This window comes from Vombatus ursinus, unplaced genomic scaffold, assembly GCF_900497805.2.
Source record: "Vombatus ursinus unplaced genomic scaffold, bare-nosed wombat genome assembly UNPS02001287.1, whole genome shotgun sequence".
NCBI lineage: Eukaryota > Metazoa > Chordata > Mammalia > Diprotodontia > Vombatidae > Vombatus > Vombatus ursinus.
The window spans coordinates 11,228,161-11,253,630 of NW_020941065.1; the positions used below are offsets into that span (position 1 = coordinate 11,228,161).

At 48.2% G+C, this 25,470-nt stretch overlaps 1 protein-coding gene across 3 annotated transcripts in view; it reads left to right on the top strand.

Moving 5' to 3' along the window:
• ACACB (acetyl-CoA carboxylase beta) overlaps positions 1–25,470 on the top strand; it is a 118,243-nt gene that overhangs the window by 4,833 nt on the left and 87,940 nt on the right. For 2 of the 3 annotated variants that reach the window (XM_027864127.1, XM_027864138.1), the window contains exon 2: positions 12,390–13,024. In XM_027864127.1, the coding sequence (XP_027719928.1) occupies positions 12,399–13,024 (626 nt within the window). In that variant the 5' untranslated portion in view covers positions 12,390–12,398. Of the gene's footprint in view, positions 1–12,389; positions 13,025–20,598; positions 20,981–25,470 lie in introns of those variants that run through there. The other variant, XM_027864135.1, reaches the window with a different exon arrangement.

Consider the following 25,470-nt stretch of genomic DNA (forward strand, 5'->3'; position numbering starts at 1 on the left):
GTCCCTGCCCTCCAGGAGCTTCCGTTCTGATGACAAAGACCTATACAGATACATACACAGGTATGTACGATATATATGCAAATGTTTAGGAGGTGAGGGGGGTGAATGGGGACGAGGAAGTGCCAGAGTCTGAAAGGAATGAGGGCTTTTGAGGGGTGGGCAGTGAGGAGGGTGGGAGGTCATTTCAGGCCTGGGAGGTAGCCAGGGTCAAGACGCCTCCAGAGGCAGGAGGAACACAGTCTTAGAGCTGGAAGGGACCCTAGAGGTCCTTAAGTCCATTCTCGTCAAAGGTGGTGGTTCAGTCATTTTTTAGTCCAACTCTTTGTTGAGCCCATTTGGAGTTTTCTTGGCAAAGATACTGGAGTGGTTTGCCATTTCCTTCTCGAGCTCATTTTACAGATAAGGAAACTGAGGCAAACAGAGTGAAATGACTTGCCCAGGGTCACACAGCTAGGAAGTGTCTGAGGCTGGATTTGAACTCAGAGCTTCCTGACTCCAAGCTTGGTGCTCTGTCCACTGCACCCAAATGTTTTTTATTACAAAAAAAGTTTATTATTGTGATTTTTTTCAAGTAACAAGCATTTTAAAAAATCACATCTCTCTCTCATGACTCTCCCCTTTCGCCTCATTGAGCAAATTAAGAACAAAAAAAAAAAAAAGAAGGAAAAGAAGAAAAACAACTCCCTCAATCCACAGGCTGGCAAAACAAATTCTCACACTAGCCTTGGCCAAAAATGTATTTGTCTCTGTGCATCTTAAGTCCATCGCCTCTCTGTGAGGAGGCGAGCAGTGAGTTTCATCTTCACTTTTTGGATTTGTGATATTGCATTCATCCAAGTTCTCAAATCTTACTCTCAATCCTGAGCCCTTTCCACCTTGCTGTGTATGAGAAACAATCTGTCAGTCAGTCATCAAATATTAAGTGCCTGCTACATGCTGGCCCTGTGCAGGGCATCAGGAATACAAAGACAAGAGGGAAATTAGAGCCTGTCTTTAGGCAGCTTACATTCTTTTTTTTTTTTTTGGCTAGGCAATGGGGTTAAGTGACTTGCCCAAGGTCACACAGCTAGTAAGTGTTATGTGTCTGAGGCCGGATTTGAACTCAGGTCCTCCTGAATCCAGGGCTGGTGCTCTATCTACTGCACCACCTAGCTGCCCCTGGCAGCTTACATTCTAATGGGGTTGGGGAGACAGCAGGTACATACCTATCTGGGTACATACAAGTTGAGTTTGCAAAATGCTTTATCTCATATAATCTTACAAACAACCTGAGAAGTGAAGTGCTTTTATTATGCCCATTTTACTGATGAGGAAACTGAAGACCAGATTGGTTAAGCAGCTTGCCCAAGGTCACACAGGGAGCAAATATCAGAGTGGGTTTGGAACCCGTGCCTTCTGCCCTGCACCCCTCTGCCGCTTGGTGACATACATTAGTTTTGGAGGGCATGATGTGCATGGAATATGGACCATAGTGTGGTCTAGAGGCTGGAGAGGTAGAGTGGGGCCAGGTTGTGCAGGAAGCCAACCATTGGAGTTGAGAGTAAGAGAGAGCCCCCTGGGTATATTGGGCAGGATGGATTTGCACTTTGGGAAAATCTCTTTGTCAGCTGAGTGGTGATGGATTGGAAAAGGAAGAGGCTCGAGCACAAGACCAGTCAGGAGTCCGCCATCATGAATCTAGGTGAACCAGGTGAACCACGGCCCAAGTCTTGCTTTCTATGGTTCAACCAGTGACTCAGTATTTTCATGTCAGGGCAGTTCAGCTCTAAGCACTAGGTCTTAGAGAAACATCCTTGTGTTTAGATTGCAGCGTCTTAGACAGGCCTCCTTGTATGGTTCCTATGGTGTCCGAGTACCATTTTGTATTCCTAGAGGCTCATTCCGAGTAATGGATTATTTAGCTATGTTAAACCATGAAGAAAAGGAAAAATAAAAATGACTCTCAACCCTGTACAGCCCTAAGCTCTCCTCCACATCAGCCTCCATAATGGTGGCAGAAAGAAAATGGGTCAACAGGGCTCTAAGGATCCCATTGTTTTTAGGCCATTTATAAACCATAACCAAACTGTTGGTGCCCCAAATGTGAGCTGATCTCTGTTCAGTGATGCATGAACAGACATAGTGTTGGACTAGGAGGAAAGCCTACCATGTGCTGGGAACATCTCTGGAGGCTCTAGAGCTACTCATGGGTTTCGACAGAGTCATTGAAGTATATTTAAAAAAAAAATACCAAGCATAGATTCCAGGACCCTCTGCCTAACCAGTTTTTTTTCCTTCTTCAGAATACTTTCATATCTCTTAACCTCAACCCAGTAATTAAAAAAAAATAGGATAATAATAGAATAATCATTTGCCTAGTAATTTTAAGGTTTGTAAAGTGCTTTGACATATTATCCCATTTGCTTCTCACAACATCCTAGTGAGGTGAGTGCTTATTTTACAGATGAGGAAACTGAGGCTGACTTGCCCAGGGTCACATAGCTAGTTCTCACTTGAGGCAGGATTCAAACCCAGAGAATACTCTAGTCACTACATTCCAGTGAATTTAAAGAAATTTCATTTTTTACTTGATTTTACCACTTAATGTGAAAGTAGTATGCAGAATTTTAGTTGTCTCTTAATTAGCTGCATCCATAATTGCTCTAACCCCACTATGACCCAGTTTTAACCCAACTTGCTCTTTTTTAAAAATTATTTTTATTTTTAATTATCAAGTCTTTTTTTTTCTTTCCTTATTTTCTCCCCCCTCCCAACACTACTTAAAAAAAAACCCTTTAAGAAAAAAAATTCTGATTTTTGGGGACAATTCCTATTTTTGGACATGTGTCCAAAAATGTCTGTTTTTGCTTAACCTGTTTTTGAGCTTGGTGCTGTTGGTGAGAGAGGAGAAAGAACATTGTGCCAAGAGCTGGGAAATCTGGGGTCTAGTTGTACCTCTGACCCTAACATAACATGACTTTGAGCAAGTTACTCTTGTTATCTGGGCCACATAGAAAGATCACACCACGTGATTTCTAAAGGTCAATTCTAGCCCTAAATCTAAGATGGCTTTTTGTGCATAGAATATTTTAATTTTTGCCTTACCTCACCCTGGGATCTCATGGTTAATTCTCCATTTAAAATGTTTTGGTTCCCCCCCCCCCCCCCGCCCCATTATAAATCATGATGTTCCTGGCACTCTGATCTCCCAGGGTAAAAAAGACAGCTGTTTACCAAGATTTGCTTCTAGAAAATAAACAATTTCCTACCAATTATAAAGTACTGGATTAACAAAACAAGAAATAAACATCTTAGTTAAACAATCCAGTCTCAGAAAGTGAAATTTAACAAACCAAAAATGATTTGGGGGCAGGGAAACTCATCTGTCCAGATCGGTTTGTAAGTGAATTCTCTCATTCATTTCAAGAGGAATGAATACAAAAATTAATAATTGAGATGTGAAATAAATATGGTCTTGATACCCCAACCAGGGAGGAATAAAGCAGGGAAAGAAGACTGTAGTCCAATCTAATTTATATTGAAGAAAAAAATTTAAACAAAATCCTAGCAAAAGGATAACTAATTTAAAAATTATTTTCTCTCACCAAGATTGACTTCTTCCCTCAAAAAGGTTAATAATCATTTCTTAGCTTAAGTAAGACCAGTACTTGGAGCAGAATCATCCTTATATGAAAAAATGGAATTGAACTATAGAACCTCAGGCCTCCTCAAATGCCTTACCCCTAAAAGAACTCCTTTATTCCTTTGTCATATTTCATTTCTTGGTAATGGACACAATTGAGATTTTAACACAAGTACATTTGGATAAACAGTTGCTGTGTCTGCTTTGGGATCTCCAGGAATTACCTTGTAGGACTTTCTTCTCTGGAAGCTACCTGGCTTACCGGGAACCTCCCTTGCTCATCGATTCTCTTCTCCCCACTCTGGAGTTGTTGCGAGTGTGGGAGGGTGGGAGCCTTCCATCACCTCAGCCTTTCCAAGAATACAACCCTTTGTAGAGAGGGTTTTGTGTGTGCCCCCAGGAAGAGTGTTAGAATTTGGAATGAACTTGGCCCAGGCCCCAGGAGAGTCTGCTCTGGAGGTTAACCCTTTAAATGCCTCCCCCTTTTCCCCTCTACCTCCCCACCCCTGGCTGGTCCAGTAGCTGAAGATTGGAAGCCTCTCCAGGCTGCCTGTCATTGATCTTGTGATTGATGGTGACCTAGGACAGGAGCAGGACAATAATAACCATGTAAGTTCATTTTTTGTTCATTTGCTGAAGGAAAAATTTGGGTAGGAAGCCTCATTCTTTGTGATTAGAATGGGGCTAGACCCAACTGGTGACCTCTAGGAGGTTCAGATTAAACGGTGGTAGAGTACAAGGCACTGGGGAACCGGTGGGGGCTAAGAGGCAGACCCTGCTTGAGCACGGACCGCCTAACAAGAAAGCCTGGGTTCTAGCCCCAGATTCAGATGCCTCCAGGATCTCCTCCATCGCTGAGATGTCGGAATACTTGGATGACCCTGGCCCAGCCGGTTTCTCTTCTCCTTTAAAATGGAGGGCTTGGGTACCATGGCCAAGGGTGCCTCCTGCTTACTGGGAGAGTGAAACCACCAGTGCTAATAGCCATAATGCAAATTAGATTATTTCAAGAGTCCAGGAAGGGGAGAGGAAGGAAATGAGAGAGAGAGGGAGAGAGAGAGAGAGAGGGAGAGGGAGAGGGGGAGAGAGAGAGACAGACAGACAGACAGACAGACAGACAGACAGACAGACAGACAGACACAGACCGCCTCAAACAAGTCATTGGGCTTTCCAGGAAAAAGGTTTTCCCCTCTTTTCCTTTTCACAAGTATAAGTTGCAAGAGTTATCCGTTTTAGAGGTATCAGATTGGTGTGATTTCTTTATTGATGAAACCACAAGTCCAGACCCCCCCCCAAAAAAATGCTAAGTGTGTATCGGTGAAAAACAAAACCCTGTGGAAGTCCGGGATTGGGGTATGTGTGAATACTGACGGGGAGGGTCCTCTGTGAGCCTCGATTCCTCATCTGGAAAATGGGGATGATTCTTTTAGTATGGCACTTTGCAAACCTCGATGCCAGATATTTTTATTATTAGCATCGTTGGCAAAGACCTGGTGGTGGGAGAGTATTAGACATCATAGTCTAATAAGAAAGTCGGCCAATTTGTCAAGCCAGTGAGTGGGGGGAGAACACGAGATTAGGCTGGTGCCAGATTGTGGAGAGCCTTAAATAGCAGGCAGAATTTGATCCTGACTCTGAAGATGTTTGAGCCAAAAAGTGACCGGACCACATCCATGCATTTATTTTTGTTGTTATTGAGTCATTTCAGTCGTGTCTGACTCTCCGTGACCCCATTTGGGGTTTTCTTGGCAAAGGTACTGGAGTGGTTTGCCATTTCCTTCTCCAGCTCATTTTACAGATGAGGAAACTGAGGCAAACAGGGTTAGGTGACTTGCCCAAGGTCACACGGCTACTAAGAGTCTGAAATTAGATTTGTGCTCAGGTCTTCGTGACTCCAGGCTCAGTGCTCTTTGCACTGTGGTGCTCCCTAGCTGCAGCCATGCATGTGAGAGATATTTTGGAAGCGTGAGAAATATGGATTGGAGGGGGAAGAGAGTAGAGGCCATTGCCTGGACCCTGGTAGCATGAAATTCAGGGTTCAGTCCCTGCTTCCTCCTTCATTGAGGACATGCTGAGGGATGAATTCTCTGCCAGGTGGGAGACGACAGCTCCCCAAAGGCAGGGATAATTGACAAATATTCTCATCTCTCAAAGCCTCAGCCCAGAAAGTCCGAAGGTTCCCAGATGAAGAGGTGGGTTTCTGCCCTGGCTCCGCCACTGACGCTCCGTGTGACCTTGGGCAAGTCCCTGCGCCATTGCAAGCCTCAGTCTCCTTGTCTTTAAAATGAATGCATTGGACATTACTCCAAGTCAGGTTGGCTTCACCGTAATGTCAGAGGGGTTCAATATGCAAGAAGAGGTTTAAGATCCCCTGGAGGAAATTATTATTATTATTGCTAATTGGGCAGCTAGGTGGTGCAGTGGCTAGAGCGCTGGGCCTCGAGTCAGGAAGAGCTGAGTTCAAATCAGGCTTTGGACGTTAGCAGTGTGACCCTGTCTGAGTCACTTACCCTCTGTCTGCCTCAGTTCCTTCAACTGTAAAATGGGAATAATAATAGCACATACCTCCAGGGTTGTTGTGAGGATCAGATGAGATAATAGTTGTAAAAAGTGCTTAGTACAGTATTTGGCATATAGTAGGTGCTTTATAAAACACTGGTTCCCTTTTCTTTCCCCCTCTTTACACATAGTAAGTGCTTAATAAAAAGTTTTTTATTCACTCGTATGATGGAAAGAGTCCTGGGTTTGGGTTTAAATCCCAGCCCTATTACTTAATAGTTTTGATACTCATTCCCTTTTCTTTCCCCCTCTTTGCACATAGTAAGTGCTTAATATATTTTTTTTTATTCATTCGTGTGGTGGAAAGAGTCCTGGGTTTGGATTTAAATCCTAGCCCTATTACTTAATAGTTTTGTGACCCTGGGTAAATCACTGTCTCTTTGGACCTGTCTCCTCATCTGGGAGAAAGGAAGGGGGTGAGCTAAATAACTCTCCTCCTGGGGTCCCTTTGATGGTCCCTTCTAGGTCTCTAAGTTGGTGACTGCCAAGCCTGGGCCCCGCAGGTGGTTTTTCTGAGCTGTCTGAGTGCCTTGCCTCTCTGTGTAAAGGAACCCCAATGGGGTCAGCATTTAAAACTTTCAGATCAGAACTCTTACGTGTCTCTGAATTTGCGAACTGTAATCTGCTGGCCAGTGGGGCTTGGAGTGGGACAGTGCTTGCCCCTCCCCTGTTTGCACCTCCCTTGTTTTATGTCTGGCCCATTTTGGGCTGGGGGTTGCCCTGCCCATCAGCGACCTGCCTTTCCAAGTGCTCTTATCCATGAAAGTTTTAGACACAAAGATGAAAAGCCTTAGGTAAGGGGATGATGGGCATGTGTGAATTAAGTAGGCCCTAAGGTACAAGGATGTGGCAAGCCTCAGGTAGGAAAGCAGGTGTTCCCACCTTGGGCCCTCAAGCCCTCCAGCTGGGACCTCTGGCCTTGGGAGAGGCCAGGACTAGAGGAAGGACTTTCTCAAATGGCCAGTGAAGACAATCATACTCAGTGGAAATTAGCAGTATTTCCCAATCGCTTACCTAACATGCCGTGACCCAGGTCCCTCCCACATGGCCTGATGCACAGGCAACCTGTAGAAAGGTGGTGATTTGTGGACCAGCCGCCTTAAGCCTAGGAATCCCAGTCCCAGGGTGATGTGAGTGGTGCGAGGGGTGTCCACGTCGGTAAGTCTTTGGGTGGCGTTTCTGATCTTCCTTGTCTGTGCGGGGAGAGATGGTGCAGAGGCATAGAAGGGTGGCTGGCCACAGACCCGGGAGGCCGGGGTCCAGATGCAAGGTCAGGCTCTGTGCTCTGAGACAAGGCACTGTCCCTCTCTGTTCTTTAATTCCTTGTGCTCTGTAAAATGACTATTATTCTACTGGGGGGACGAGGAGGCTGTTTATTGATAACTAGCATAGAACTGGACTGGCATTCAGAAAACCCTGCCTTCATCATTCATTGGTTACGTGACCTTGGTTTCTTCCCATTTCTAAAATGGGGACCATCCTTTGAGAAAAATACTGAAATTAGAGTTATTATTGACTGACAGTGATAAGTTAATAAGTGATAAGGGTGGATTTCCTCCACCTACCCCCAAGTCTTTGGGAGTATCTGGTAACAGGAGAAATTTAACCAAAATCCTCTCCCCAAATCTCCTTTCTCTGCCGTTGTGTTGGCTCATATTCCCCATGTCTATGAGAAATCATGGCCCTCACACCCAGCAGCTGTTGCCAAGGCACATTTTGCAATAAATCAAAATTACTCCCACTGGTCCAGGGTATTCAGGTTAGCGAAGGACAAAGTAGGGGCTGCAAAGAGGTTTTCTTAAGAGGACTGTGTTTGCCTTTCGTTCTGATGCCGCTGGACTTCCTGGAGTGTTGGCTCAATATCGTTGATACTGAGGTAGAGAAAGTCTCTGGCTTTGGGATTTGGTCCAACCCCCAGCCTGCCCATGTTAGAGCAGAAATTCTCATAGAATTACATAGGTTTGGTGGCGGGGCTGGGGTCTTCTATGGTTGGTGACCAAGCCACGCGTTTTACAGAGACGGGGAAGTGAGGTGACTTGGCCATAGGCACCCAGAAATTAGTGAAGAGCCAGGGACGAGAGCCCAGGTTTCTTCTTCATGTTCTTCCTGCTTCACAACCCAGGGCGCCCAGCCTCCGGGCAGAACTGGGGAGAGACTGTTGCTTCTCTTTGATTTTTGTTTTGTTTTGTTTTTTGCTTTTTGCTAGGCATTTGGGGTTAAGTGACTTGCCCAGGGTCACACAGCTAGTACGTGTTGTGTGTTGTGTGTCTGAGACCAGATTTGAACTCAGGTCCTCCTGACTTCACGGCCGATGCTCTATCCACCGCGCCACCTAGCTGCCCCTGTTGCTTCTCTTTGAGGCGCCCTCTGGGCCCCCCAAGCTGGTAGAAGGTCTCTTTCTGATCCCTTGATGTTGGGTGGACACTGGGGCTCCTTCCCTGCCAAGCACATGCCATTTTTGAATAGGTGAGTATGTTTGCAGAAAGGAGACAGAACAGGACAAATATGTCAGGAGTTTCTTGAGGAGAGAAGGACCAGGACCACGCAGCTTCTCATGGATCTGCAATTTATAAAATGTTTTCTTGCAGTAAGATGCCATGTTCTGCCCCGGGACTTCAGAGATGGAAGGCAACAGGCCCTGGGAATGGGGCAAGGAGAGGGGAGGAGGCTCAGGGATAGCCCAGACAGAGAGAGGAGATGCTGAGGAGAGGGCCGGCCAGATAGATGCTTGGGAAATCTTGAGGAGGGCACTGTCCTCTCCCAGGGGCAGGGAACCTGCGGCCTTCAGGCCACACCTTGCCTTCTACGTCCTGAAGTGCGGCCTTTTGACTGAATCCAAATTGTACAGAACAAAATTGGTTGGGATTTGGTCCGTCTCCTACTCTGCCCTTGTTAAAATGTGTTCTGTAAAATGTGGGTTCAGTCAGAGGCCGCACTTAAGGACCTAGAAGGCCACAGGTTCCCCACCCCTGTCCTTTCCTCCGGAATCGGGTCTGTTTTGTCTCCATCTTGGCATCTCCAGCCTAAAACCAAATTCTTCCAGCTAGGCCAATTAGAACAAGTCTTGACCCTGCGTTCTCCTGTAAGGCTTTTTGTGACAGAATTATCATTCTTCGGGTGTTCATTCTTATGACTTATAAGATGTCAGGTATGGAAAGCTATTGACTAAGGCATGAATGGGGTCTCCTTCAGCCCATGTTCTCTCCCCTGCGTCCCATCACGCAGACCCATGCTTTGAGTGGTTCAGAGAACTCTCTCCGTGGATGCAGAGAGGGACGTGTGCATGTATGCAGCTTACAGTCCTAAAGAGCCAGTCAATAAGCATTTATTGAGTGCCTGCTGTATACCAGGCACTGCGCTAAGTGCTAGGGTTGCAAAGAAAGGGCAAAAGACTGAGAGATTAAGGGACATGCTCAGAGTCACATGGTGAACGTTTGCCAAAGGGAAGACCTTTCTGACCTCAAAGCTGGCCCTCTTATCGTGGCTGCCCTGCGTCCTTGTTTATTGCTGCTCTGTAAATCCAAATATTTATGGGCAAGGACAGTGCTGGGAGCCCGACGCCCGCAGCTTATAACTGAAACCTCCGCGGCCTCTCTGAGACTCAATTTCCTTAACTAAATGAGACAGTTGGACTGAAACCGATGTCTTGGGTCCTTTCCGTTGGCCAGGGGTGTAGCTTGAAAGGCACTGACCCCCCCAGTCCAAAGACTCATATTCCAGAACCCATTCTCACCCTAGCTGGATGGCAACTCCCTTCACTTCCCTGAGGCTCAGTTATCTTGTCTGTGAAATGGGGACAATAATAATTGTACTACTTACTTCACCGGGTGGTTGTGAGGAGAGAACTTTGCAAACTTTGAATCTGTAAAGAAGTGGAGATGACTATTATTATTATTACTTTTATTACTTTTCATTTCTCTTAACCTCTGGTGGGTTTCTTTCCATATTCTTTTTGAGTTTATGTGCATTCTGCAAAAGCAAACTGATTTTAATTGCAGCCACAGGACAACCTAATGATATAGGAAAGGAAGTCTGCCCCCAGATAATCAAACCACCTCAGTGTGCTAGGCACATGCTTATAAATGTCCACGCCACTCCTCTTGTCTCCCCCTGAGAGCTGCTGAGCTTGGCATCAGGGTCCCTTCCCCTTCTTGGCGGTCCTGCCTCCCACAGTCTTCCTCTGAATGCTTTGCCTCTGGGTACCCAACTTGGCACCGCCTCCCTGACCCAGCTTGCCCTCCCACTCCCTGCCCTCTCCAGGACAGGCACACCACATGCCCGAGGCCTTCTAGATCCTCACCTCCCTTTCCCATCTCATCCCACTCAGGCTCTCCAGGTGATTTCAAGTGTCTAAAATAGTTGCTTAGCAGATCCTGAGAACTGGGCTGAGGGTTGAGGGCCTCTGTCACTCACTGGCAGGGATCTCACTATTCTCCTGACTAGTTGTTGAATATTCACAGGAGAAAGCAGTGATAATGAGAAACCAGCCAGGTTTCCTCAGGAACGGTTCGTGCCAGACCAACCTTGTTGCCTTTTGACTCGGTTTCTACGTCCTCCCTAGTGAGGGATAAGGGTCCGTCTGTCATCGGCCCTGAGACTACCAGATGACTCAGTCCTGGGCACCATGGGCAAGGACTTTGGGGATCATGGGGAGAAACTGAGCTTGTCTAACCTGGGAGAAGAAAAGATTTAGTGGAGTCCTGGTGGCAGTCTTTAGGAACTGGAACCTCGGTCACGTATGTGGGAGAGGGGATGGATTAGTTCTGCCGGCCCGAGAGGGCAGGATAAGAGGCAGAGGGTGGGAGGTATAAAGCTTAGGGGTGATACAGGAGGTCTGGGCGGCTGCCAAGGTCCCTTGTACCTCCAGAGCTGAGGCCAAACACAGGGTCTTCCCCAGGTTGGGCACACATTTGTCCTCAAGCCCCAGAGGAACCAAGCTCATGCTGAGAATTCAGGTCTGGAAGGACGGCACGGAGGCCTCTGAGGGCTGGTGGAGATGCTGGTGGGCAGACGGGTTTTACGTTACTTGTCACTAACCACTAACGAAGACTCACCTTGCTCTGTCTCAACTGTGTGAGCCATCAGCTGGCTTCATTTGACACTGTGTGGGAGGGAGAGATGTGATACAGTGAACTGGGGTTGGGATTAGATTTGTTCTGCCCCGGAGGAGAAATCTAGGACCATTTGGGGGGGACACATGGGAAGTTACAGGGAGGCAAATCTTGGCTTAGTCTAAGGAAGAGCTTTTTAACAGTTTGAGCTGTTTTAAATGGGAATAGCATGCCTTGATAAGTAGTGAGTTGCCCATCCCTGGAGGTATTTAATCAGAGACAAGGTGACCAGCTGTCCAGGATGTTGCAGGGTTTTTTTTTTTTTCCTTCAGCTATGGGTTTGACCAGATCAAGGGTGAGGAACCTGAGACCTCGACTACATGTAGCCTCCTAGGTCCTCGGGTGCGGCCTTTTGACTTGAGTCCACGTTTTACAGAACAAATCTTTTTATTAAGGGGATTTGTTCTGTCAAGTTTGGATTCAGTCAAAGGGCCGCACTTGAGGACCTAGATGATCTCTGAGTCCTAAGTCTGTGAATTTTACGAACCTCTGAGTTCTGGGTTTTTCACCAAGTAGGATAAGGAAGGAGGATAGAAATACAGGTGAATCTTACTCCAGGAAAGAATGACTTCCAGTCTTTGTCTCTATTTTATTTTATTTTTTTTGGCTAGGCAGTGGGGTTAAGTGACTTGCCCAGGGTCACACAGATAGTCAATGTCTGTGTTTGGATTTGAATTTAGGTCCTCCTGACTCAACACCACCCAGCTGCCTCTGGGTCAATTTTTGAGATATGGGCAGAGGGTAGACTGAATGCTGGACTTGAAATCAGCAGAGCCAGGATCAAATGCCATCTCGGACATTCCATTGTTACCGGCTCACTTTCCTACCTAGAGCATGTCATGTAAGGCTTGACTCAGGAAACTGGGTTCAAATCCTGCCTGACATTTACCTCTCTGTGACCGCCCTGGGTAGCCCATAAAGACCTCTATAAATGAGAGCTAAGGCCTCTTATTCACAGGCTCCAGCAATCCCAGGTTTGAACCCCGGTCTTCTGATTTCAAGCCTGGGGCTCTCTCTACTTTGTGCTCTCTTTCAGTGTCTGTAAGAAAATATTATTTTATGCCCATTCTGAATAATTCTCTTCCTGCTCCTTACAGAGTCCTTGAATGATCCTGCTGGCCTTGCTGTTCTTGTACCTGATTTGTTTACGGTTAGTTTGGAGCATCATGGCGGACGCCAAGTCGCTTATCAAGAGTAAGTCTGAAACCGAAACCCAGCGCGAGGCGCCTTTTTCAACCTGTGTCAGCAAAGGGGAACCAGTCCACCAAAACGCAGACAATCAGTCAGCCCCGGCAAGTCTGAGTCCGGATGTTCCAGTGTGCCTCGAAGGCCCCACCAACAGCCCGAAGCGACTGGCATCGTGCCCGCCGCCGCACACGAAGCCAGGCCAGCCCGTGCCGTCAGACATGAGCTCGGCCTGTGCTGAGCCTCAGGCCAACGGTCCGGAAGGGCCGGGGAATCCAGAGTCGCCCTCCTCCCCTTTGGGTTCTCAGGCCAAGCAGCTCCGGGCTCCTTCCAAGGAAGATCAGAAACAGGCCCAGATTAAAAAAAAGCTGATGACTAATTTCATCTTGGGCTCTTTTGATGACGTCTCTTCTGACGACGACACCCCCGATGGATTGTTCAAAGCCTCCTCTAGGAAGAGCAGCCGGTCAAGCTTTGGCTCCTTGTCCTTCGACTTGGCCTCCCTTCGGTCCATGACTGAGTCTGAAATGTCTGCCCCCACCATGAGGTAAAATATCCTTTCTCCAAAGTGCTTGCCGAGAGCCGGTGTCCTGAGAACGGTCAATCTAGTTGGCGACCAGTTGACTTCAGACTGGGCCCTACCCCTTTCTCAGTCAATGAATGAGCAATTATTGAGTACCTCCTGTATACCCACAACACTGTGCTTTGGGGGGCAGGGAGGGGAGTGTAAAGGAAATAGATTTAGTCTCTCCCCATGTGGAACTCATGGTCTAGTTATGGAGACAAGGGTCGTGCCTTTGGATCACCCCAAGAGATGCACAGGCACGGCACAAGGCTGTAGTTGAGTAAATATGGCAGATGAAAATGAGGACATGAAGATTTTGTAGCGGGGCAGAATCACCAGGCAGGGCTTGGCACTCAACCTCTAAGTCTTTGCGTCACCCCCTCTCTTTCCCCCCTGGTAGGAGGATGGGCTAGGGCTGAGTTGCCAAGTTGAGGGTCCTTGCCCTTCTGCTCCAACCAGGGCCTTGATGGGAGTCCTTCAGGCTGGCACAGATTACTGTGGGGGTCCCTGTTTGAAAAGGAGGCCTGGGTCTGTTTCCTGCCCGTCCGTAGACAAGGAATCGAGGACAGTCACTGCCCCTTCTTTCTAAGAAAGAAGGGGCCTTCAACCCCTTCTTCCGGCTCAGTATTGGAGTGACAGATTGAAGCTGGCTTTCTTTAGGACAGTCACTTGGAAAGAGAGATGCCGGCCTGGTGTACGGACAGGAGCATTGGGTTGACTCGGGACCCCAGGATTTTGACTTTTACAAGGCCCTCCCATCTCCAAGCCTCAGCTTCCCCCTCAGTCAAACGAGGGGTATTAGGCCCCATGACCTCTGAGGTCCCGCCCGGCTCTGGTATTCCAGTGCTCTCAGAGTGAGGCCCACTTGTATGACCGTTGGACTGTTTTGGAAAGGGCTTTCCAAAGTCACGATCCCTTGGGAAGGGAGCCACAGTTTAGGACAGACGTTGGGGAATGGCGTGTGCCTGAAGGGAGGTGACCACGATGGGGTGGGTTCTGGACACCTGAAGGTGCTGGGGACCTGGAGACCAGAAGACTCAGGGAGAAGTATGTGAAAGATGTGTTAGCTTTGATCATTTTTGCCCCAGCGGGCATAACCAGAGACGAGGTTTCTGCTAGACTTTTCAGTTGTTAGAATTGTCCGGATAGAACACCAGCCCTGGAGTCGGGAGGACCTGAGTTCAGATCTAGTCTGTGTGACCCTGGTCAAGTCACTTAACCCCAATTGCCTCCAAAAAAAAAAATCAAAAATTAGAATTGTCCAGAAATAGAAGGCACTGCCTCACAAGGGAGTGAGTTCCCCATGTTGGAGGACTCCAAGGGAAGACAGCCTGACTGCTTGGTGATCTCGGCTCCGGCCCGTGAACAGGCTGAGGTTGCTGGCTGCCGGCTTCCCTGTGCCTCTTCACCCTCAGCCCCAGTCTCAGGTCTCGAGCCCCTTGTTTGGTCCTCCTCCTTCTCAGGAATACCCCTTCCAGCCTCAGTTTACCGATTCCAGCCGTTGTGGGAGGAAAGCGGCTGATTTAAGCTAATCGGGGCATTAGCATAGATTGGGGGTTCTCCACCTTTGTGAGGGCCCCTTTGGCACTCTGGTGGAACCTTGGAGCCTTTCTCCGAAGGGCGAAGTTCACAGCCCGTAGGTTAAGAACCACAGGGGAGAATGGGTAGCTCCGGGCGTCTCTATACCTTGGAGCATGCTGGGAATGGGGGGGGGCTCTCACCTTTGTGCAGATCAAGAGATTCCAGGTTGGCCTCCGGTGGTTACAGCATAGAGCAAATAGTGAGGCAGCGAGGCGGCCCTGTGGTTAGTGCCTTGGACTGGAAGTTGGGAAGACCCGAATTCAAATTCTGCCCTAGCCTCTTACTGTGTGACCCAGCTCAAGTCACTTTACCTCTGCCCTCCTCAGTTTCCTCATCTGTCAAATGGAGATAATAAGTGCACCTACCTCCCAGGGTCAGAAATCAAAAGAGATAACTCAGACAAAGCACTTAAAACACCTGATAAATGCTCGCTTTTATTGGTATGTTATTTATAGATAATGAAAGTGCGCCACGTGAATGTAAAGTGTGCTACATGCATAATCTTATCTCATGGCCCTGTGAGATATTAGCATCCCCATTTTATTGATGTGGAAACTGAGGCCCAGACAGGTCGAGCCCCATCCCCACCACACTAGGGTTGGAGCTGGAACCTGAGCCTAAGTGGCTTCCATCACACCACGCCATGCCAACAGCACGCCATGCCATGCCACACCACGCCACACCATGTCATGCCACACCAAGCCAACCAATACTGAGCTCACCTCGAAGACAGAGACCATTGTGTCATCGGACACTTAGTATCCTGTGTTTGCATTCTGGCCTCTTGTCCTGCTTGACCCCTGGTCCCCGGCCAGAGCCAGTCCCTGGCCGGACTGCTGGAGTCTTCCTCTTAGAATGTGCTGGACGGGGGCCAGCCCTACCCCAGCAAACACACACGTAGTTACCAACAGCTCGAGGTGAGGTGGCATGGCCCCGCTGCCTGAAGGTCAGTCTGTTTACCCCAGCAGCAAAGGTTATGGAGAGGGCCCGTGGTTGGGCAGGGAGAGCTGGGCTCGGGCTGCCATGGAGCAGCTAGATTGGGAGTGATCTGGGTTCACATCCAGCCATTTACCTCTGTGTCTGAGGGCAGGCTACAAACCTTGTCTGAGTCAGTTTCCTTCTCTATAAAGTGAGGGATTAGAGTCCTGGCTCCTGGGGTCCCTTTTAGGCAAAGATAGCGTCTGACTTTCAAGGAACCAAATCATGGACCCAGGATTTACAGGTGGAAAGGCCTTATAGTCCATCTGCCTCGTTTCTCAGAGAAAGACACTAAGGCCTGAGGTCCAGCAGGTAGGAGAGGGCAGAGTCAGGATTTGAACTCGGGTCTCATGACTCAAGGCTTCACGTGCTTTCCATTGTCCCATGCTGACTCCATGGATTGTTCAAGCCAGAAGACCTGGGTTCAGATCCCAGCCTTGCCACTTGTTAGCTGTGATTCTACCTCCTTGGGCCTCAGTTTCTCTTTAGGATGAGAGGGTTGAACTAAATGTCATCTCGGGTGTCTAAGCTGTTTGAACTCTTGGAGCCATAAGAGGCCTTGGCATAGGGGAAGGATTGTTGAATCATAGAGTTAGAGAGCAAGGGACCTTAGAAATCACATCGTCCCACCGCTTCATTTTACAGGTAAGGAAACTGAGGCCCTGATAAGTAACTCACTCAAAGTTCCCCAGAAATTTCAGTGGCCTTGGGAGGATTCAAACTCATAGCCCTGGGCTCCAAATCTCCCTTTTCTCTGGTCCTGATCTGCTTCCGTAAGAACGCATCTCATTGAACTCTCCCATTTCACAGAGGCGGAAGCCAAGGTCCAAGAGGCACAGTCAGGGATGGGAATTCCTGTCCCATCTTCCTTCCCATTTGCTTGCCTCCCAGCAATCCTGAGAGTCAGAACCGTTCCTTTTCAGCCAGAGCAGTGGAGATAATCCTGTTGGTAGATTAAGTTTAAGACACTGGCTGAGTAAGCATTTTTATGCCTATCTTGCAGACGAGGTAACTGAATCCCATTGACTTGACCAAGGTCACCTAGTGGCAGAGCTCCCCCTCCTGTCCTCTCCCCCAACCCTCTTTTTTTCCCTAACCTGATGAGGACTTGCTGAGGTCCACCATATTCCTACTTTTCTTTTGAACCTGCTGTTGGGAGAAATCATTCTGTCTTTCCTGTTCCCGTAGGCAACTCTAGGCTTGCTTAGAGAATAAAATCAGAGGCTGGGCATTAGACCTCAGAGACAGTCCAGTCCAGTCCAGTGCTCTGTTTACAGAGGAGAAAACTCATGTCCAGAGTGGGAAGGCGCTTCTTCAAAGTCCCACGGCTAAACTGTCATCTGAGTCTCAAGATTTTAACGATCTTCTTGGAGAATCAGAGCCAGGCCTCGAGCCCCCCATGTCCTGAATGTCCTTGCCCAGAGTGGCCTCAGCCCCCAGCCACTGGACTCCTTGCCTTGTGCCTTTAAGGACTTTACAAACAGCTGTCCGCTGCTGGAGGAGGCGGGGGAGGATTCATTGACAGGGGACAAGTGCGAAGCACGGACTTTCTTTGTTTATGTTTCCCCTTCTGTTCTGTTTCTAAATTCTTAACTCCTTGTTTGGTGCATTGAGGTAAGAGCAGTTTCCAGCAGGGACGTGATGGGGACGTGTCCCCGCTGAGTGAGGTCTTTAGAGGCACCGATAGTGAGAGCCTCTGCACTAGAGGAGAGCTCTGTACTCACCTTCAGACCCAGAGGTAACCCTTCTTATACTCTCATTGACTGCCCATCCAGAAAGGAGAGAGGCCCCAAACTGGATGGGTTGTTTGGCCTGGCCCGCCATCTTTCCATCATCTTCCCCAATGAGATTCTCCCTTCTTCCTCTTTGGCCAAGTCACCCCAGGAGAATTCTGAGTGAGATCATAACCCAGACTTACTGTGGAGCAAGAGCCTGGGAAGATGGCGGCCTGACCTGGGCTCTGGGCCTGGCTCTGCTGAGCCCCGTGTGCCCTTGGGCTGTGTGACCCTGCCTCTTGTTGGGCCTCGCTTTCCTCATCTGTAAAGGCAAGGGGTTGGATGAGGTCAGTGTTCTGGGGAGTTCAGAGTGGTAAGACTCCCATGTGACAGTAGTTTTACTGTTAGTAACCATTCCTGAAGAATACCAGGGACAAAAAGGCATCCTGAACTTTTTAAAGGAATTTTTATTTTATTCGTCACAACTGCATCTGCATACGTTGGAAAAATAATAATACATACATTTGTAGAACCAGTTACTTATTCAGGCTGCAGGAGGTATGTTTGGTTATATAATAATAATAATGATAATGTATTTATATAGCTCTTTAAAGTTTGTAAAGTGTTTTACATATTTCATCTCATTTGATAAAACCTGTGTTGTTTTTCAGCCGTGTCTGACTCTTTGTGACCCCATTGGGTTTTTTTTTGGGAGTAGTTTGCCATATCCTTCTCCAGCTCATTTTACAGATGAGGAAACTGAGGCAAACAGGGTGAAATGACTTGCCCAGGGTCACCCAGGCAGTAAATGTCTGAGGCCAGAGTTGAGCTCAGGTCTTCCTGACTCCCTGCATCCTTTGATTGACCACTTAGCTGACATTTATTGTAAGGAGATGGCGTTATGGCCATAACTTTGTTGATCCCAGGAGTCTGGTTGGGACCGTTAGGCTAGACCGTCGGCTCTCAATGTGTGGACCAGAGACCCTTGCCCCAAAACTCTTTCAGAGGATCCAAGAGGCCAAAACTCCTTTCATAATAATACTCGCATTTTAATTTCTAATAATAGTGAATATTCATAGATATAACCCACATAAGCGGAAGCTCTTTGGGGGAGGGTCGTCAGTAATTTTTCTTGAGGAATTTGGGATTAAGTGACTTGTCCAGGAAGCATTTGAGGTTAGGTTTGAACTCGGGTCTTCCTGACTGCAGGGTGGGTGTTCTTGTCCACTGCACCACCTAGCCGCCCCCCACAGTGCTTAGCGGAGTACCCAGCACATAGTGTGTACAGCTGGATAATAGTATTTATGGAAAGCTTATTCTACCAGCTTCTATGTACTTTACACCCAGTGTGGTCAAGTCCAGGGAAAGGTGGGCATGGAGAGGGGTGAGATAAGGGAGCTGAGCTGTCTGCAGCATGCCTCAACCATTCAGCATGTAGATTGTTTTTTCTTCTTACAGTCTTCAGAATGAAAATTTGTTCTCTCGCCAAATTTTTATCGAGTGGATTTTTATTTAGTCATTCTTCAGTTGCGTCCGACTCTTCATGACCCCGATTGGGGATTTCTTGGGCAAAGATATTGGAGTGGTTTGTGATTTCTTTCTCCAGCTTGTTTTACCGATGAGGAAACTGAGGCAAATAGGGTGAAGTGACTTGCCCAGGGTCACACAGCTACTACGTGTCTGAGGTCAGATTTGAACTCAGGAAGGGGAGTCTTCCTGATGCCGGGTCCTTTACCACCCGGCTTCCCCTGTCCAGTGGATAAAGACTTGGTCCCTGCCCTGGATTTGAGTGCCCTCTGGAGGTAAAACATGGACTGATGTACATACGTGTGTGTATATGCCTACATACGTGTGTAGACATATAAATATATATAGACATATCTTTCCATGTCTATCTGTCTGTCTAATTAAAATGAAAAAAAGACTACAAGTATTTGAGGGGCAAATTAGGGTCAAATTTGAGAAAGACCATTTCCATCTGGCAAGGAAGAATCTGAAGAGATGTCGTGGAGGCAGGGGCGTTTGACCTTTTTTTTTCCTTGCTTTTTGGCTAGGCAGTGGGGTTAAGTGACTTGCCCAGGGTCACACAGCTAATAAGTGTCAAATGTCAAGTGTCTGAATTTGAACTCAGGTCCTCCTGACTCTAAGGCTGGAGCTCTATCCACTGTGCCACCTAACTGCCCCCGCATTTGACCTTCTAATTCAACTTTGGTATATGGAAGAAGCAGCTGGCAAAGTGGTTAAAGTCCTGGGCTTCAGGAAACCTGAATTCAAATTCTGCCTGACATTTGCAAAGCTGTGTGACCCTCCCCAAGTTACTTAAACCCCTCTGAGTCTCCGTTTTTCTTACTGGTAAAATGAAGGAGCTGAACTCTGTGGCCACTAAGGTCCCCTCTACTTGTAAGGGGGCATTCCAGGATATTAGCCTTCATTAACTGGTTGAGTTTTCTCATCTACAAATGAGGGTCACATCCAGATCTAGGGGTCTTCCTGAAATAGAATTGTTATATATTAGGGTATAGTGGAATTATTCATGCCTGGGCAGGGAGATGGCAAAATAGATAGAGCACAGGGCCTGGAGTCAGGAAGAACTGAGTTCAAATCCAGTCTTAGATACTTACTGTGTGATGCTGGGCAAGTCATTTCATCCAGTTTGCCTCAGTTTCCTCATCTGTCAAATGAGCTGCAGAGGGAAGTGTCCAACCACTCCATTATCTCTGCCAAGAAAACCCCAAATGGGGTCACAAAGTGTTGGACGTGACTCAAACAACCCTTGTTCACCTCACCTCCCTGAACCTTTGCCTCAGTTTCCTTCTCTGTAAGAGAGAGGTAATAATACTTGTACCACTGACCTTTGTGTTAGAGACTGCCCATTTGGCCGGCGTTTCTCATGCCTGCTGGGTGCTAGGTGCTGGGGGACAGTTTCCCCGATGGTGGAGCTCCTACCTAGTTTGGCCTTTCCTTGTGGGAAGTGCCTGGTGCGTCTCTTCTTGTCCAACCGCCCACTCCCTTGGGATCCTCTGGCCCCTTGCCCCCCGTGAGGGGGAGCCGAGGGCCGTTGTCAGTTTCCGCCAGTCACTTTTCAGGAGCAAGATCTTTTCTGGAGCTCTGGCAGGCTCATTTTGCCATATTTGTGGCCACTTTCGGTCCGCCCCAGGTCACGTCCGGAGAATTACTAGCGGGCACCACTTGGGGCTGCTAACGAGCCCCTCGCCGGCTGCCTCTGGAATGGGAAGGAACTGGGGTGAGGGGGAGGGGAGCAGAAAGAAACGGAGGCCCGTGGAGCCTTGCCCTGGAAACTCAGAGGCAGCTCCTATTTCAGAATGGAAGGGGAGGCCGGCTCAAGTCTCAGTAGGTTTCGGTGCCTGGGGAGATGAGAGGAAGAGGAGCAGGAGGAGACAGAGTTTTGCCCTCATGGGCGAGGCGTGGATTTTTAAAGGGGAGCACCCCTTTCACTCGGATGTTGTCTGGAAGCCACAGGCCCTGGGCGCTAGTTTGCTGGTTCCTGTACCTCGTCCCTGGGGCCGGTGCCTGGAGGCCGGGGCACCTGCCTGGATGCTGATGGCTCCACTGGGAGCACGGGAGCTGCTCCCCATGGCAGCAGGGCTAGCGTAGGCATGAGCCCTGCAAAGTGCAAGGGATGTTTCCTGGGCTCCCAATGCAAGTAAGTGAGACGGCTCAGTTCTCCCCTTCACGTTCACTTTTGCATTTTCCAGTTAGGGCAAACCCTGGGCTGCCGACGTACCAGCCCGGACCCTCTGCCTGGGCCCGATGCTTAGATGTGCGGGCATCCCCTGCCCAGGGCTGCAGGAGCGTGCCGGATCCAGAAACGACCCTGCCTTTGAAGGGAGGTGGGGGGCTGACCTTTGCTCTGGTGCATCCCTTGCATGGGAGTGGCCGACGGAGATGTGGCTCCTTATGGGGTTTTGTGGAGGGAGTGCAGACTTCTAAGTAAGTGACCCAGCCAGCCATGGAGTGACTGTGAACTCGAGGACAGAACCCAGCTGGACAGAAACCAACTTTGAAAAGTAGCACGGGACATTCCCCCGTTGTGAGGACAACAGCTGGTAAATGGCAGTTGGACTGGTTGTTTTATCTGTGGATGGCTAGGGGTAGCCCCAGACTTCATCATTTTGACGTCAGGCGGGCTGTGGAGAGCCTCCTGACGCTGCTGACCTTCTTGGCTGGCTGCGGGCGGGCCATCGGCAGCCCCATCCTCAGCCCAGCACAGCCAGGGTGCTTCAGGATCCGGCCTTCGTGGTCACCTCCATGTCTCCCTGAGGCTCACGGGAGGCTTTGTGGGGCATGCATCCCCTGGTAAAGAAAGTCTTCCAGTGGGCAGATTTAGAGTTCACCTTAGGCGGATATGATCTGCAAATGGGGGTGTGGATAGTTGAGGGGGGCCCAGTTGTCACCCTTGAGTTTTTAGACCAGCAGGACTCAGTTCAAGTTTTTTTTTTTCGCCCTTGGCTTATGAAATTAAGGCAGCTCTTAATTTCATAAATGATTTCACTTCCTCCCTGACAAGTTGTCAGTACTTGATTTTTCCTTAGAGTCTGGGACTGGAGGGGGCTTTGACATTGTCTCCTAGGGCAGCATTTCCCCAGTGTGTTCCCCAGAAGCTGATGTTCCAAGAGACGTTAGTTAGCAGGGGCTCTCTGAAGAAAGCTGTGTAGGAGCAGCACTTTTCCAGTCATGTTGAAAAAAGAGCAGGGCAAGGTTTCCATGTGAAAGCAGGTTTCATTGTCTTTTTTGCTCCCAAATTTCCCTAGTCGTCCCCCTGCCTCTTTTGTCCTGGGGAGGGTTTGTTCTTTGCATCCGTGGGTGTTTGGTCTGTACGTTGTAAGCCCCTAAGTTGTGTTCTTCAGGTACTCTACCAACATCCAGGGTTTTTGAAAAGATCTTCTTTGGAGGGTCAGGGGAGCAACTTGGTTTCTTAAGTTAAATTCTTAGCATCCTAGTGACTTTTCTGTAGCTGAGAGGCTCTTAGGCAGCTGACTGCTTGCTGTACCCAGGTAGGATACACTGCCAAAGGTGGCAGGAGCAGGGGCAGAGATGCATCCAGAAGGTGATGGCAGTGGCAGATGGGCGCAGAGGGACCGTGCAGCTAGAGCCCGTGAAGAATCAGAGCGGGGCTGACGATGACAATGACTGTGCCGGGCCTGTTGGGGGACCTGGCTTTGGGGAACTCCTTGGAGTGAATGCTCTGGGGGCTGGGGAGAAGTATCTGAGAGAAACCCTGCAGCCTTGCTTGGAAAAGGGAAAAATTAATCCATGTAGGAGAATTCCTTATCAAGCTGGGTGTCACAGAGTGTAAGTCTGTCAGAGGTAGAACTCAGCATTAATATTATATAATAAATAATCTATTTAATACCATATTATAGAATAAATCAATACATTTAAGAGAATTCGTTATCAAGCTGGGTGTCACAGAGTGTCAGAGGTAGGAGAGCTCAGTATTAATACTATATTATAAATAATATATTTAATACCATGTTATATAATAAATCAATACATTTAAGAAAATTCCTTATCAAACCATGTGTTAGGGGCAGCTAGGTGATGCAGTGGATAGAGCTCTGGCCTTGGAGTCAGGAGGACCTGAGTTCAAATCAGGTCTCAGACACATAACACTTACTATCTGTGTGACCCTGGGCAAGTCACTTAACCTCGATTGCCTCACCAAAAGGAAAAAAAACAAACAAACAAACAAACAAAAACCCATGTGTTACAGACTGTAAGAGGAGGTGAGCTCAGTATTAATAAGATATAATTTAATATATTTTATAAAAATATAATAAATTAATATATTTAAGAGAATTCCTTATTCAGCCACTTGTTACATATGGTAAGACCATCAGAGATAGGTGAGCCTAGTATTAATGATATAATAAGTTTAATATTATAATATATAATAAATTAATATATTTAAGAGAATTCCTCATCAATCCACGTGTTACAGACGGTAGTCGAGCTTAGTCCAGGCTGGTGTAGTCTGGGAAGGCTTCCTAAAGGAGGCAGGCCTTGACCTGGGCATGGAAGAATGAATAAGATTTAGGCCAAGAGAGAGGAGGCAGGCAGGCATTCTTTCAAGGGACTTAATTGGGTGTATTTTATGTTCCCAAAGTAGCCTCTGAAAGTAGGGGTGTGTTATTATTCCATTTTTACTGATGAAAAGCAGGAAGAGAGCTTGTCCCTTGATACACTGTTCAGGCCCAGGCACAACCAGCCCATGAATTCCGCTTATGTTCACCCTTCAGACCACTCACTGCTTGTATTCCAGTGCTGGGTGTTGACTGTAGCTAAGGTGACCTTGGCAGCAGAAAGAGGTGGCCTGCCGCAGGGCCAGGGGCCTGGTCTAGGAGGCCAGGGACCTGGGTTCAAGTTCCAGTTTTGCCCCTGTTTCCTGGGCCTCGGTTTCCTCCTCTGTAAAATGAGAGGGTCGGCAATTTAAGAAACAAAGCAAGGATCTCCAATGTCACTTCTGACCCTGACGTTTTGTGCCTCCCAGTTTCCCTCTGGCTGTAGCAGTCTATGACTAGGTAACTGAGGTCTGGGAATTTTTAAAGGCAGCCAGGGGGCCTGGGGGATGGAGCTCTTAGACTTGGCATCAGGGAGAGCTGAGTGCGAATCTTCTTGTCCCAGATACTTACTACCTGAGCACCTTGGTCATGAGATTCTGGGTAAATCTCTTAACCTCAGTTTCTTCATCTGTAAAATGAGGGTGTTGACCTCTAAGATACCTTCCAGTTCTAAATCTTGTTGTTTTTTTTTTCCATTATTGTTTTTCAATGATCCCCCTCCTGCCCATGAAACTTGTTTAACATGTATCTATAATACCAGCATATCGGAGGTGGACAGGGCGCCAGACGCGAGCTCCTCGTTTTCGCAGAGAGAGGAACGATGCATGCATTGGGTGAGGGCAGCTCCTTTCCTTTGCCCATCGCACGGCTCTGCACCTTGATTTCTCTGCAGCTCAGGAAGCCTTCCTTGGGGTCAATGAGTGTGACCTGTGGCTTACGCCAATGAAAGCTCTTTCCCAAAGTGGCCAAGGCCCCTTGGAACACTCCTTGCTTCTCACCAGACTCCGGCACAGGCCACCCGAACCTCTGAGCTTTAGTCTCCACCCAGACTGAGGAGGCTGGATTGAGGGTCTTTCAGGCCCCTTCTGGCTCTGACACCTACAGTTCTGTGTTCATAGGACCTGCCAGGCTCTGACACCTGGCATTCTGGGTTCTTAGGCCCTTTCCCGTCCCGCCATCCTATAAATAGGATAGTTTGACTATTGCCCTAGTTGGCTCTCCTACACCTTAAGTTAAAAACAGTTAAAAATAACTGCCTATCTTGGAGACTTGGCTTGAAATAGGAATGCCCTTCCTCCCCATGCTGTGGGAAGTTTGGGCAATATGTTTCGATGGACTCGTAACTCAGCTGTTGGAGGCAGGCAGTCAGGTGTGAGATCTGCTGGCCGAAGGACAGGATGGTTGGAAATCTTTGCCAGGGCCATCGGGGTCCTGGGTGCTGAGCTGGGTTGGGACCATTTATCTTCCTGACGTTCTCTTCTAATGCCACATCACGGTGTCCGCAGGCCATCCCAGCAGAGAGAAACTTTGATTTTTCCTGTCAAGTTGGAAATCATTCAGTCAATCAATAAACATCTGTGCTAGGCATGGCGCTAGAAACACACATGAAGTCGTCCCTGCCCTCAGGAAGCCTGTGTTCTGTTGGAACAGCTTCAGACACTCTATGTCTGCTCAGTCACCACCAGGATGATAATACTTTTTGGCCCCAGATGGTCTGCTAGGAGGTGGAGAGTAATTGTGGCCTGCGGCATGTAGATGGAGGTGGTGCCTCTGCTCAGGATGTTACAAACCCTTGACTTCTTGAAGGTGTTCCTGGAGATGGTAACCACGGCCCTCATTTCTAGTACTGTCCAGTTTGACAAAACTTGACAAAGGGGGGTTGTGTGTTATTGTTCCCATTTCTCAGAGGACACTAGAGGCTCCAAGGAGATTAAAACTAAAGGCCTTCTTAGAAGGCGGTAGATCTGTTGCGGTCTGAGAGGTTGAGACCCCTCAAAGACTGGTGGACAGGACGGGGTCGTCTAGAACGAATTCACAGACTCAAGCATTCTTTAAGTCAAGGTGGCAAAGA